Genomic DNA, 16,070 nt, shown 5'->3' with positions numbered 1-16,070 from the left:
TAATACCAATTGGTAACCAGGTGAGCAGTTTTCGCCTACTCCTTATCCTGCTACTGTGACGGTATCACACGAGGCGCCGCCCTCCCGTTGTTCTTGTTTCTCTCTCATTTACCAGTTAGAATGGTAGGGGTAAGCTGTAAGTACCGAGCACCAGCTTTAGAGCGAAGCCTCTTCTGCTCTAAAGTTTTAAAAGTGTTAAAACCGCGATACCGCGGTTTATAACACTAACGAAAGTAAGTACCAGCACCAGCTCACCCTGAGCTGGTGCTCGGTACTTACAGCTTACCCCTGCCATTCTAAGTGGTAGGTTTCCTTTAAAGGGAACCTGTAAGTAGAAATGTATCCAATAAACCCCTACCAGTATGTTGTTAAGCAGATTAATACCTTCCATATACGGTTTCTGTCATGGCTTATGTGATGGCATCATCCAGAAAAATCTATTGTCAAGTGAGATGTAAATTAGTCACAGAGGTGGAGAGTTTAGTACTGGAAGGACACCTGTCATCAGATGTCTGTCACTACTTCTGTCACCAATACCTGTTGGAGCAGCTCACACGAATCCCATCCCAGCCTTTATCTAGTCAATTTATAAACCAGTAATTGTAAAATCATCTTTTCTTTATTATTTAAATGAGGTTGGTCACATGGAGAGAGAAAGTCACCCCTGTTACCTATCCCCGCTACTCTTAATCTGTGCTAATCTGCTGACATGCTGTGTTCTACTATACACATGTGTGAGACACAGACATCAGCTACACAAGTTCCTGACATGTTCTGTTATACACATGTGTGAGACACAGACATCAGCTACACAAGTACCTGACATGTTCTGTTATACACATGTGTGAGACACAGACATCAGCTACACAAGTACCTGACATGTTCTGTTATACACATGTGAGAAACATGTAACAGTCCAGTGGCACTAAAAACTTGTCAGAAAGTGAGCTTCTCATTAATTTTTATTCTGTTCTGTGATGTTCTTACAATGGAGGAATAAAGGATTGATTTTATGGGAACTTCCTGAAGCCTACTGGGCAAATCTTTGTTTCTTTCCACACTTGCTTGCTGAAACTGGAGGCAAGGTACACCTTGCAGCTAACCTTCCAGCTATACAGACTTAGAATGCCTATTTGCCTGTAAATAATGGCTCTGCATCCAGGGAAGCTCTCATGGAGCCTGATATATGATATCAATCAAAGCAAAAGGGATGTTAAGAGTTTGGGAGACCGGCTAAATTCTATGCCACATTGACTTTATACGTCCAATTTACATCTCACTTCAAAGTTGATTTTATGAATGATGAGTCATGAACGAAACATGTTGTGTAAGGTGTTATAATATTTCGCAACCGATGTGTAGTGGTTTAGTGGCTCACATTCTGATGACAGGTTCTCTTTAAATGTATGCATTCATCCCAGTATGTCCATTTTTAATCCAGAGTGTCTAATAGCCTTTAGAAGCCACATCTGTGCGTATAGTTATTTATTTCAATAAAACTTCATTTGTTTTGTGAAAGCCTCAGACACATGTTAGACTTGTTAGTGAACAGACAGCATCATGAAAACCAAATACCAAAAAACTCAAGAATAAAGTTGTGGCAAAGTGTATCATGGAGCAGTGTACAATCCATCATCCAAAAATGGAAGGCGTTGGGTACAACTTCAAACCTAACGAGACATGGCTATCCACCCACACTGACAGCAGAGGAGACAAGGACATAACTATTAAGAGAAGCAAGTTGAAACTCACATTTGTTGATCCAGCAAACAGGACACTTATACCCAAATCTTTGTACGATAAAACTTCATGCTTTATTTCTGGACCTTGGTCATGTTACAATCATCCCACGTAACAGCTTAAAAGATGCACAATCAGCATCAGCATTTTTTAAGCTGTTATGTGGGATGATTGTAACATGACCAAGGTCCAGAAATAAAGCATGAAGTTTTATCGTACAAAGATTTCGGTACAAGTGTTCTGTTTGGTGGATCAACAAACGTGAGTTTCATCTCCAGCCCAGGAGGGATCTTCAACATGGACCAAGACCCTCATGCTGTTATCGGTGAGCAGACATTTTACGTTTTTTTTTGCTGAACTTAAGAGAAGCAACCAAGAGGCCATAGCCACTATAGAGGATCTTCAGAAATCCACAGGGGAAAATCTGAACTGAACTATTAGTTGTGGACTCCACAAATCAGGCACTTGTGACAAGAAGCCATTTATGAAAGCAAGCCATAAGGAATCCTCTTTACAGTTTGCAGTAAGATATGTAGGTGACACAGCAAGCATATGGAAGAAGGTACTCGGGTCACATGAGACCAAAATTACATTTTTTGGCCAAACGCTATGTGTGGTGGAAACCCTGAACACACCATCCTCATTGTAAAGCAAGATGGTGGCAGCTACAAGGGCACTCGGTAGCACATCAGAGCTGGTGGGAAGATAGATGGAACTTATTATTGGGCAACCCAGGGAGAAAACATTTTAGAAGCAGTAGAAGACTGGGGCATAGGTTCACCTTCAATCAGGCGAGTGACGCCAACCATAAACTTAAAGGGTCAATGGAATGAAAAAGTTTACATGAAAAAAAACTTATTTTTTCAAATTGTCCAGACACAGTCCAGACCTATAAACCTTTGAGAATCTGTGGCTTGTCTTAAAAATTGCTGCTAACAAACATTCTCTATACAATGTAACCAAGCTAGATCTGTGCTGCAAAGAATGGGCAAATATTGGTTGAGAAATACTCCAACAGATTTGCAGCCATTATTGCAGCTAAAGGCAGTCCTATAAAGTTTGGATCTCGAAATTCACATAAAATATCAAAGAATGTTTTTTGCCTTCAAACTGAGGAAAAATTCAAGCGGTATGAATACTTTCGCAACCCACTAGATTATATATATTATATATATATATACACACACACCATAACTAGAAACCAAAACACATTCCTGAACGACTCACTTTACCAGACAACAGTACACAGGGAAAACACTTCATTGCATGTTTTGGACTGTGAGACTAAACTAGAAAAGTCCGGAGGTGACTCATGCAAACATGAATAATCAAATACCATGCAAACCGTGACCTTGTTACATCAAACCCATAGTTCTGGTGCTATACAACAACTGCATTAACCACTGGGCTGCCGTAGCTTAGTGACAATGTTATATCATGTGGTATATTGCGGTATATTGTTGCATAACGTCTTAATTCCGCTTCTCTGACAGTTTGCGTTTGTGCCACCTTAGCAGATACATGTTATCAAATAAAGGAGTTACTTCAAACCCAATTAGACAAGCACCTGTAATAACAACCTGCTGGAAGGAGCCCTCTGCAAACGTTCCGTTTCACCGTTTCACTGAGACGCGGTGTATTCTTTGGCCTCCAGATGTGTATAATTAAATATATGTGTAAACATTCATGTTCTGAGGCTTCCACTGGGAGTCTCGCATGGCACACTGGCAAGGTGGAAGCTGGAGAGAGAACCAAACTTGCTCAGATGTAGTAGGCAGGCAGCGAGTAACAATTGTGGCAGTGCACAGTAAGGGGAGCTGTTGGAACGTCGGAGAGACTCAGGCACTTCTTCCCCTCGTCTATACAATCCAGGCCTAGATACAAGCAGTCATGTTTCAACACCTCCGACTCCCAGATGCTGACAAGCTAAACAAGTTGTTTTGTCTCTGGGAGCTTTTCTGTGGTGATTAACTGCTTACAGTGAATACTAATTAAATGAAGGACTCCCAGGTTCATAGAATTTGTGGTTTAAAGCTTTCGGGGGCTTTTTTCAATTTTCCGAAATTATTTATTCAGTGTCTTCAGAAATGTCTAAATTCGACATTCTTTAATAGCGGTTAGTGTTGTGCACAAATTGGTGTTTACTTTTCCTGCACCTCTTGGTTAAATCCTTAGGTCGTTGTTTCCATATTCAATTTTATGCTCCCAATTAATTTGACTAATTTTTTTACATTGTTTCTGCTAGAAGCCGCAAAAGAGAAAATCACATAGCGGTTATTAACAACATATCTTGTAGTGGATTTGTACGGGAGCAGGTGCATTTAGAGGATACACAGAGAAGATACTACAAGCCTTTGTCAGAGCGTTTATGGAGATAGAGTTATAATCTCACAAAGCAAATGAGGACATGAGATCGAGTTGGATGTCATTTGCCTATTTTTGCATCTTTAGTGTCTGTCTTACAGGAAGCTCATAGAAACTCAATTATAGATAGGAAAGTCTGGAGGATACAAAATACTGATTCACACGGGGTAACGAAGGACACACCTTATATAACCTAATACCTCTTTACAGTGATTGTGTGAAGACATTTCTTAGTACAAAAAGATAGTATTGTTGTGGAATAAACAGACAGTCTCCGGGTTATGTACAGGATAGGTTCTGTAGGTTTGTTCTTAAGTTGAATTTTTATGTAAGTCGGAACTGTATATTTTATATAATTGTAACTCCAGACAATTTTTGTTTTGGTCTCTGTGACAATAGGATTTAAAAAATGTTGGATTGTTATAAGAACCAGATTAAGAATAAAGATTCTAAAGTACAGTAAATTACCAATTACCAGAGGTCCGCTTGTAACTAGGGGTTGTCTGTAAGTCAGGTGATCTTAAGTAGGGGACCGCCTGTAAACTTCTGCCCCGAAAAAGGAGACAATTTTTCAGGGTCTGTATAAATGCTGAGCATTATGGGTTGTTTTTTTTATTAATTTCCACTCTCCCACCTGGACCATAGGTTCTGATTCTTCTCATCATCACTGCTTGGCTGGATGTGCTTTATATAAACAATTTTGGCAAAGGTGAATTAAAATCTTGGATTTTACTCAGATTTTTTTGTCCATTCTTGCAGTCAGTGGGAAGATTTACTACGCCTTCTCCGGTAGTTTTGTGGAAAAGAAGGCATGCAAATCTCCCCATCCCCACCAGCTATGAGCCTTTTATGCCCCAAAATGCCACTTTGGGTGTGTCGGGGAGCAGGGAAAGGAGTGTATCAGGCATAGACATGAACGCCCCAGCCAGCCATTATTTACTGTAGTCTCTATAGGAAAACCGGTGGAGACAATAGCAGAAATCTACACCAGGCCAGACCTGGTCTGAACGGATACCACCTGGCAGGGATTATGTCCGTACCTACTAGGCCAGAGCCTCTTATTAGATCTGGGCAGCAGAGCACCGGTGGGGGGCATTTTAGTATTAGCGTTTAAAACGCCAATTTTAATAAATCCCTCCCAATGTATCTTCTGAGCTCTATGCCCACAAAAATGGTCCAAATGTCATCCGCATGTCATAAGTTTTTGTGGATCCCCAAAAGACAGAGAAGTGAGTAGCTTGTCCTAACCCCTTGTAGTGTCACATGATTGTGTCACCTAGCTACTGATCCACAAATACAAGGAACAGATAGAGGACACGTGTTGCATAGACTTCTATGGGGCTGGGGCTCACTCGGCTCATGTACAGGGCTGCCTCTATGAGCCCATAGAAATACATGGAGAAATGAGCTAGGCTCGAAAACAACGGCTAGAACACATGACAAAATACATTCCTGTGCATAAGTCATATTTAATGCATAGAGTGAGACATCTTAAGTCTTTGTGTCTCCTTGCGCTCTCATCTACATGACGATCATCTTTTGTGTCTCTCACTATTCCTGGCAGCAGTAAGTAAAGACTTTAAAATGAACCGTAACATGAACATTATATGCCAACAGAGGTAATGTGAAAAGTGATGGTGACCTGTGCTGTCATTGAAAGCAGCTTTTTGTTACAACTGGGGAAATAATTACCATGATACAGCTCAGGGCTCCATGAAAACCGCCGATAGATTTAAGCTGAAATAGGAACACATAGAGGACACGTGTGTTCTATTGATGGTGGCTAAAGGATGAACCCTTGTTTATTGATTTACCCCTGTACCCTTTAATTAATGGAGTGGTTACCACACAAGCAGAGCCGCTCCATTCGCTTCTATGGTACAACCATATTAAAGTTCTCCCCTGCTGGATAAACATATACCTTTAAATAAGAGGAATTTCCTCAATACCATAAGCTTGAACTTGTGTGACCTGTAAAGATGGATTTCATATATGTTTAAATAGAGCCATATTTGTGACACTGGATCTTTGTCATTCGGTCCATACTGCATGCGCCAGTGGAACCTGGCATAGGTGATATATATGACTATCTAGCCAAGCTCTATCTTATCCTACAGAACAACATAAAAAAGGTACATGAAAAATAGAGCCCAATATAAACAAGTAGAGTGTTATAGAGCAGGAAGATCTGAGTAAACTATTATCCATTTCTTTGGGAATACATTCAGTATAACCTTCCATTTATTAATGGAAGTAGTTTTATCATTTTAATTATTCCCTGATGACATCCCTGCATACAGAAATTGCTGTCAATCAGCAAGTTGTAACACTCACTTGATCCCTAAAATATGGGACCTCCATCACCGCCGGCATGTTGGTGCCGATGCGCCAGTGACTTGGATAGTTCACCTGCAATAAGTGGAAGCACCATTGCGAGTGTGTTTTAACGGTCTGCTCATCACTACTTATAACTCTTTCTTGACCCATGAATTAGAAGTACATTATAAAGTCAGGCGGGGGTATGGAGTGGGCTCAGGAGCTGCAGTTTCATACATGGGGGAGGCCGGCCATATCATACAGCAAACATCTGCACACACACTGACTTCAATGTATACCTCCAAGGGACACTTATCTTACCTAAGAAGCTAGCTCTAAAGTACAGAACTGGTGCCTGGTAGCTTATGGAGTAGAGTACATGATATTCATAGTTTATCACTTCGGATTGTAGCGACCCTTGTGGTAGAACACAGTTATCATCATCTTCTACTTCATGATCTCCCTGAAAAAATACAGAAGAAACAAGAATGATGATATGTTAAATAGCCAATGATTTGCCTTGGAATTTTCATGTATGTAAGGTCAACGTTCAGGACATGAATAATATAGACTGTATAAGGGAATTCCCCAGGATATACTGTAGTAGAATAATACAGTGAGGATGGAACCATTATTCATATTTCATTAGGACTCTTACAATTAAATTTGCAGACAGCATTAAATTTTCTTTTGGGGAGGAAATTATGATAATGTATAAAGCTTTTATGGCAACATAATATTCTGTAGTGCTTTATAGAACATGGGGAACATATACAAATAGAATAAGAGATATTTTCATTCCAATTTATGAGAAAACAGTTCAATCATGATAATTTCTCATTTCCAATACTAAATACAGCTTTAGCCACTTGCCCAACTCACTACTGACCCGGAGTTGTGCCACTGCAAACAATTTAGTAAAGAAATTTTATATAAAAAGTTACTCCTCGAGATGACATGGGAATGATTGTATTGTTATCAATAATCCTAGTACTGATATGTATCAAAGTCTAAATTCTGAAATTGTTACAACTCATTGTGCTACATGAAGAAACTGTATAACTATGCCATAGATCTGTGCATATGCATATATATCAAATATGGAACTCTATTAAAAAGGTTTCTGTAATGGGTTTTAACAAGATTAAGTATAAATTGAGTAGCACATGAAAACAAATCAAGATCTAAAAAATTTAGGCAAAACCTCCCACTTTATCTCTACAACCACACCCACAATTTAAACATAGTAAATCCATTGACATTATTCTGTGCACTGATATTTATGACGCAAGCTGCCAGACAGTTCCCCCACTATGCTTATAAGTAGCAGTAGATCAGGATAATAGTTAAGTAACTGAGACTTTAAAGTAATATGCAGCTGCAAGGGTAACAGTATTCTTCTTTTACCCATACTCATGCTTAAATGCATCAGTGGAAATAACTGAAGTGTATTCACTTACACAATATTATAAAGGTATCTACCATACTTAGAGCTGAGCTGCTGTACCTAAGCTAGCAATATATGGAGATCCACCACACTTAGAGATTGCTTCTGTATCTAAAGTTATCATTCTATAGGCATTCACTTGACACAGAGCTCTAAGCTGCCTAATTAGAAAAGATGTGTTATTGGTATGCTGTTTCCAAAATGCATATACATTTCTGGCAGTGAGGCCACATACACATGAGCGTGTGCTGTCTGTCGACCACAAACAATGGTCAACACAATTGACAAAACAGCACACAGCTCAAAAGAGGTTTGAGTGCATGAAGCCTAATGGTGAAAAAACATATTTTTCAGACTGTGTTGCCATTTAAGACCTTGACAATGAACATGTCTACTATTGCTGCATGAATGGGTCATGTGATCTGGTAAAAGGCACTGGCCCATGCGAAACTTTGGATTTGGTGCCTGTAAATCCTTAGTTATGCCCTGTCAGGGTAGCACTAGGCATGCAATTATGGGGGATCTGTTAGTGTGGATTTTTTTTTTCATAAAGGGAGCTAAACTCTTATTAATAGAATATTTTTTTTTTTTAGGAAAAATATTTTTATAGTTTATAATACTGCAGAAAGACGAGAGAAGTAACTTATAGTGTTGCTATTCAGCCTACCTGATCCTTACAATATAAATTAAAGGCTTATACCACAAATTATCTCATATTTTCTCAACAAGTGGGCTGTGTGGAATCTATTTACCATCTTAAGCATGCTCACACACTAAACAAGCCCAAGGTCAGCAGTGATCACTCAATGCAGCAATGACCTCCCGCACGCTCAACAATCTTATTCTTTCTCGCAGTCAAGAGCTCTCTTAAAATCAGTTCACAATGGTATCGAGATGATTTGAATTGTATCCAAGGAAAACAAAACACATTTATTCTCCCTCTAGAAATGCCAATTGAAATAAGACAGTTTGAGAAGATTGGACGAGGTCAGCTTAGGGTAAACTTAATCATAAACTGTAGTGATGATTGCTAAGGACATCTAATATATTTCTTTTCAAAACATTCAATATTTTTGAAGTTGCACAAGGCGCTACATTAGCAATTGAAAAAAGATCATTTAAGACTTTTTGTGGATTATTCTGGATGTAGAAATGTGTGTACTATGCAGCCTGAACAAGGGATATGCCAATAGTTGGGCACCAAAAAAATTACATGGCAAGTGAGAGGTTAAATCTTGAAGCTGTTGAAGGCTAAGATCCTCCAATTTGACTGAAGCCTTATTTCATGGCTAGTGATCTGGAACAGAACACCTTCAAAATGGTAGGTCTTTTGGGGTATTCCGGTATGCACGATACTAAAATTGGAAGACAACAGGGTTCCACATGACTCACTGATACATCTGAGATTACCGTATTAATTGGGCCTCTATATTCTCAACCTCTCAAAATATACAAACATCTCTGGGATGTTCTGAAAAACAAGTATGATTCATGGAGGTTCTACCACTTACAGTCGACATCTTGGTGCCAAATAACAAAGCATCCTTTCCAAGGTTTTATCAAGTCCATGTCTCAACAGGTCAGAGTTGTTTTGGAACCCATACAATATACAGCAAGGTAACTATTTCCTGGATGTTCTTCTATGGTGTTGTAAATTGATTCCTTTGAGATATAATTAAGATCACTTAGAAAATAAAACAGATCTGTCATGTCTCCTTGAAAAAAAGGAAACCATGACGCTAACATGAAAAGAACCTACAAAGAGCAATACTTACTTCCCAGCTAAAACTCTGTAATCACATAGACCTTCTATTAGTTGTAGCCTAGAGATATAAAACATGCTCAATGTTTGTGTTTTATTAGATTAAAAACAATAACCCTCATAGCAAACAGAAAATGCATGTACATGACTTTCTGGGAAACTCCAACAGACACATCCAACAAATTCATCTTATATCTGTGGCCATATATAACTCAGGCCAAGTGATATGACTCATGTAACCAAAAACAATGCACTGACTCCTTGACTTCATCTGCTGGATCTCTCCAAAGTTAAGAGCAATATAATGTGGCTGTGTACTGAAGAAACCTTGAGCAGCAACATGTCCTTATTACACGAGGCTTACTCTATTCACTATCTATGCAATGTTTCACAAGATAAGATAATCCTTTATTATGCCATGGTGGGGAAATACCGGTGGTTAACTATAATATACCGTTACGGTAGTGAATATTTTGGCCTAAATAAAAAAAAGTGGTGTATTATCGGTGTGTGTCGGAGAATCTTCTTTTCTTCTACATTGGATTTATGGATTACTGTTTGCTTGAGTCATGTGTACCCCGATCCACTCAAGTTTGTTAGTTCCCTTTGCTCGACCACCTGGTAATGCCGGTGTTTGTGAGTCCGTTTTTGCAGCGTTTATAGGGGAGTAGTTGTCGGTCTGAGTTTCTTCTGGAAGTTATATAGTAGTGAATGGTCCTCAGGGTAATCTGTTTGATGATCGATCTTAATCATCAAACTGTGTGGAGATAGGAACAGCCAAGTCTACAGAGTCGATTCCATAACAAATATAAGAAAATTACCACAGTCATGGCGCCTGGATCTATAAGTAAGTGTCCCTTGTTTATTATGCTTTGATTCTCATTTCCTTTAAAGTTTGTTTCTTTAGCCATTTATGGATATGCGCAAAGGGTCTGACAGACGAGATCCTAACCAAACCTATACAGCCATTACCACCAAGGAAAGCATCTTGTTTTGCAAATTTGTTTAGCAACTATGGTAACTTTCATATTACAGCATAGTCATCATATCCCCAGAGAATGGGGTGTATAATGATTAGCAGCATCCATACTCCACTACAGTCATGCTATAGTATTGAATAACCTTTGGCAATGGTATAGTAAGTGCAGAAGATCTAGTTAAAGAAAAGGTACCTATCAGAAAGGTGCACGTTATCCTGCATACTGATGGCCAACACCCTAATACCATACAACTGCCACTCATTCCCACTATTAAAACAATTGTAAAGGCTTGGCATGCTACCTTAGCAATATTCATTACTCAATTCTAAAGGGGAATTTTGCCAATTTCGTTAGAAACACCTCATGCCTAACCTGAATGTGCATCACTGGTTATTGAAATGCATCATTTCGACTAATGACATTATTGAATGTAGCACTGATCCTCACATTAAGGATCCCATACATTGCCCCACGTTGGTGCCAAATTTGTTTGATTTAAAAGTAAAAAAAAGTATCCTATACATTAATACCAAATAGCTCTATGTCACTTCAGTAATACTCTCAGATTACCCATTTCCTTTCGGAACTATAGATTCCTACCACTTCTATTGGCGACTTGCTGTACGGGAAGCCCAAGCCAAATGTGATATCAACTAATCTTTGACCTATTGCAAAACTATTCCTTAACTGGTAGAATACACGTCTTTCTGGGCTATTACTTTTTTGGTTTCAGATGTTGATGTTTTTATCCCCAAAGGGGGGGATATTTCAAAAGGGCAATGACCAAAAATGCTGGATGCTTATAGCTGATGGCAGGCACAAACCTGTACTCATAATCTATAAGTCATGGTGGTTGGATGATCAAGAAAAATTTTAAGGACATGCAAATAAGCTATTGCTGCTGTGCATTTGTAGTTTGCTTGTAGATGCAGATTGGTTAAGGCGATGATTCCTGCATCCATTTGTCCTATATGTAAAATTGGATATAGATGTAGGCAGCACCTGTCAAAGTTTTTTCCGATGTTGGCAAAGCTAATTTAGTTACTCTACTTATAAGTTGGTGTGATATAATTATAACTGATAGAAATGTACACTGCAGTTGCAGCTTAGGCATATGGTCCACTCCTACATGTCCACGGTTCTACCTTAGCATATGTCGGCTAAAATATTCAGATAAATTTGAGCAGAAAGAGACCTGCTGAAAGCTAAATGATTGATTATCTGTGTCAAGATTTTTAACAGACATACTGAGTATTCTATACTTGGATAATATTTTCAACATCAACTTCTGTAGTGCAACAACAGGGTTAGATACCTAATATGAGGTCATTTCATGAAACAACTATACAACAAGCTGCAAATGCCCAGCAGAGATTGTGCTGCCATAGCTGCCCTGCATTTACACTTTGAGGCTGCATTATTAGCGTTAACACATGCCTTTTCAAACGCATCACAACAGCTGAGAAGTGGAGATTACACTGCTGTCAACATTGTGGTTAACCTAGTGTTAACAAATATGCGTTAAAACGATGTTAACACACAGGAGCTGATTAAAAAATTAAGGTGGACCCTGTAGGTAATAGACAAGATGTTCATAGTATCATAGTATATAAGGCTGGAAAAAGACGCAAGTCCATCAAGTCCAACCTTTAACAAGTCCAATGTTGTCTTTTCTGGCAGTGGCATTCATGTTTCTATATCAGCTTTTTATTGACTGCTGTTTGCCCAATTTATGAATCCACCGATCACTGGCTTGAAGTGGTCCCTGCTTTCTAATACTATGACTGTGCTTGGATTTTCACATTTTCCTCTGCTACTCCATATGCAAATATGTTTTCCAGGTTGAGAAAAGGAAAACCAAACTTTTTTTGCTACCTTGAAAGGAAGCCCCCATAACATCAAGCATGACTTTCAGGAAGCCTAATGACATGTTGTGGAATTAAAACCAAACCAGTATAACAATTTCACAAGGAACAGATTCCCAACTGTAGACACTGTTTCAATGCTTTGTTTTGTTTTTTTTTTAATTGAAAAGAACTTTATTGAAAAGGATATGCGGGGTGGTTTGCTCACAGGCCCAAAGCTTTATTGAAAATACATAGACACAAAAGGGAAGATAAAGTGGAAAGGACAGAATTATGGCTGCCTATTTCTTGGCGACTTCAATTTGAAATATGCAAACGAAGCAAACTCCCATAACTTCCAAACTGCTCCATAAGAGTCCAAGTTCATGGTTGAGTTTGCTGTGAGGAAGATGATGTGCTCCTCAGGGCTCCTTCCAAACAGCAGGGGGTCATTTTACAAGTTGGACTTCTGCCTGACCATTACCTACCAACAAGTTTCTTGCCTTTAGAAATAAACACCCCCTTCTGTGAATGGCCTTGTCATGGGCTACTCCATTCCTCTTCCTCATAGTCCTCTCTTCCTATCTGGGTGTTTTGATGTGGTTGCATCTCTTCAGTACAGTGCAGCCATTGATGCTCCACTGGGGATACTGGGAAAATATGCAAATAAGTTCTCCAGGATAGGAAAAGAAAAACTATTCCTCTTTAACACCAAGCATGACTTTCAGGAAGCCTAATGACATGATATTCCCTGAATCCCTCTGTGGTTCATCAGTGACTAGAAGTCCTACAAGGCAGCCTTAATTTGCAAAGTGTCTGTAAGGAAAGCTTTAGCTTCCATATGCTAGTCAATAACCTTTCACTTGGAGTAACCTATGACTTTACCTTATCCTTTAGGACCCACATCCAAGCCTTCGCTGTAACCTGCCACCTCCGTCTGAAGGACAATTCTCACATTGATATTCAACCCAGACTCTACAAAATTGCTTGTCCATGACCTCATCATCTCTACTTGTACTGTTGCAATACTCTTTTCTGGGTTTTCCCAACTATTTTTCTAATGCCCCATTCAATCCATCCTTAACTTTCTTGCCTGCATAATCGACTTATAAAACCCTCTGCAACCTGTCCCCTCCATACATCTCCAACCTCATCACTCCCACATACGTCCCACAGATAATCACTAATCCTAATAAAACCTTGTGCTATACTCTTCTAGTATATCCTTTTTCACAAAAAAAAGAAGTCTCCAGGACTTCTGAAAACCCATCTATTTAGGATTTCCTACAATACACAATATTGTGTCTCCATCTAGCCACATAGATTGTGAGCCCTGATGGGCAGGGTCCTCCTTCCACTCTACTTGAGTCTAGTAATGTGTCTTATTTCTGCTTTTGCTCTATAAATAGGCAATAATAATCTAAATTATTGCTAAACCCATGAGGTGAAAACTTTTACACTGCAGGTTATTTTTACACAACATGTGGATGGAATGTGTAAATCCCATCTGCTATGCCGGTTATTGTTAATCATTGTAGGTTAGCTTCCGACAATTCTGCCATAGCTTATACAGCAGTGGTAACATTACTTGTATCCCCGACCTGAAAAAAAAACATGTCACAGACGTATAGGCTGCTTTTACTTCTGGGGCACATTCTCTTTTCCTATTTTATGTTTTATTGTTATACTATTATATAAAATATCCATCTCCACAGAAAACTGTGGCGCTCCGCAATTTCCGTCCGCTCCACAAAGATTAATGGAGCAGAATGGTAATGGGCGGCCGTCTGCTCCATTAGTCTGACGGAGCGACGAGGGGTCCAATGGAGGTATGTGGGACCCCATCGGACCCCATCGGACCCCAAGGCCTCCTGCACACAAGCCATTTTTTCCTATGGCTGTTTTTAAAACCGCGTGTCAACAGTATTTCCACCTCTTCTCTGCCATGTGGCCGCAAAGTAGTCCCGTGTACTCCTTGTGTTGCTTATTTTTGCACACCGCATAAATTAATCCCTTCACGCTCTGCAACGTAAATATCCGCCACAGAGCTATGATGAAGGGTTTATTAAAAGGGCTCACGGGCTGAGCCCTCTTCATACAGAGATGAGCTTTGCTGCATATTGCAGCAAAGACCCATCGCTATCACCCGCGATCGGTTCTTGTCTGGTCTTAAAAAGTGGCGGCGCATGGGCACCGCCATCTTTCTTCAGATTGTCGCTCCCCCGAATGTCATCGGGGGGTGGCGAGTGCTTACCATGACAGCCTCGGGTCTTCGTCAGACCCGAGGCTGCGTGGTTTCTGCAGATTCGTTACAATAAGCCAGTTACTCATTGTAATGAATCCTATGCAAAAATGCCATATACTGCAATACAGTAGGATTGCAGTATATGGTAGGAACAATCAGTCCATCTAGGGTTAACGTACCCTAGAGGGTCTAAGAAATTGTGAAAAAAAAAATATAGAATTAGTCTATGACGGCCCCCACCCGGAGGATGCTGCTTATATCCTGTAGGGACAGGAAGTTACAAGAGGTTAAAAGGCTCCTCCCTTGCACCCAACACCAGTGTCTAACAAAGTACCACCTCAAAGGATGGAAATGTATAGAAAAATTTTGGAACCATTACCAATGAAGGAAGGGAGGGAAATAATGGGGGGCCGTCATGGTCACTTAGTGGAAACCAAATTCCCGGTAAGACTAATTCTATATTTTCCACCACGTTCCCATGACGGCCCCACCTGGAGACTTATAAGATCATACCATTATTAGGGAGGGACTACTGCCTGGAGAATTTTTCTGCCAAACGCCAGATCACCCTGGGAGGCAATATCCTAGCGTAGTGTTTTGCAAATGTTGAGGAACCTGACCACGTTGCAGCATGGCAGATCTGTTCTAGAGATGCACCTCTTTTTTCTGCCCATGAGGCTGCCAAAGCTCTAGTAGAATGGGCCTTAATGTTTTCCAGAAGGGGAGTGTTTGTAGACTTGTATAGACAATAATAGTAGACTTAATCCATCTAGCTAAAGTTGCTTTGGAGGCTTTGCCCCCTTTATTTTTCCCGAAAAAATTTATCAACAAGTTTGGGTCTTTCCTCCAACCTTGTGTAACTTCTAGATAAAAAAGTACACATGCATGAGAGAAGTCAGCCCAGGGCTTGTACTTACCGGTACTAGGACCTGGAACAAGTTTGCTGCTTCGTTTGCCATGCTTTGCCGAGGAAGCACTGGAGCCACGATCAACGTTTTCCATAGACGCCTTTTGAATGTGGGGTCGGCACTCACATGGGGATACTCCACCCCCTTCCCTTTCCGGCTAATCCAGAAGTATGACCGGGCAAGACAAATCAAACGATGCACCGGAAGTTGTATTTTGGCGCGTGGGCGTCGGGCTTCTAGGGGAGTGTCCCCATGGTGTGCAGTCCCTAGTTGATGCGTCAGCGCGGTGACGATACCGTGCGGCGTCCCCCGATGATGTGCCCGGAGGCGCGCCCTGAGGACGCGCACAGAGGCGTGCCCTGATGACGCTCCCGGCGGTGCCCTGTGATGATGCGCCTGGCGCACCTGTAACCTGCTCACCTCAACGTCCCTCCAGTGAGGTTCAGAGAAAAAAAAATTCCAGG

The 16,070-nt window shown here is 40.3% G+C and overlaps 1 protein-coding gene across 8 annotated transcripts in view; it reads right to left on the bottom strand.

The window, feature by feature from the left end:
* ATG10 (autophagy related 10) overlaps positions 1 to 16,070 on the bottom strand; it is an 89,748-nt gene that overhangs the window by 33,097 nt on the left and 40,581 nt on the right. For all 8 annotated transcript variants that reach the window (XM_072139313.1, XM_072139304.1, XM_072139290.1 and 5 more), the window contains one exon: positions 6,742 to 6,883. In XM_072139313.1, coding sequence (XP_071995414.1) covers positions 6,742 to 6,883 — 142 coding nt within the window. The remainder of the gene's footprint in view (positions 1 to 6,741; positions 6,884 to 16,070) is intronic.

This window comes from Engystomops pustulosus, chromosome 1 (genome assembly GCF_040894005.1).
Source record: "Engystomops pustulosus chromosome 1, aEngPut4.maternal, whole genome shotgun sequence".
Lineage (NCBI taxonomy): Eukaryota > Metazoa > Chordata > Amphibia > Anura > Leptodactylidae > Engystomops > Engystomops pustulosus.
Note: the sequence above shows the minus strand (reverse complement) of the source record. Positions and strands in the feature narration are given on the sequence as shown.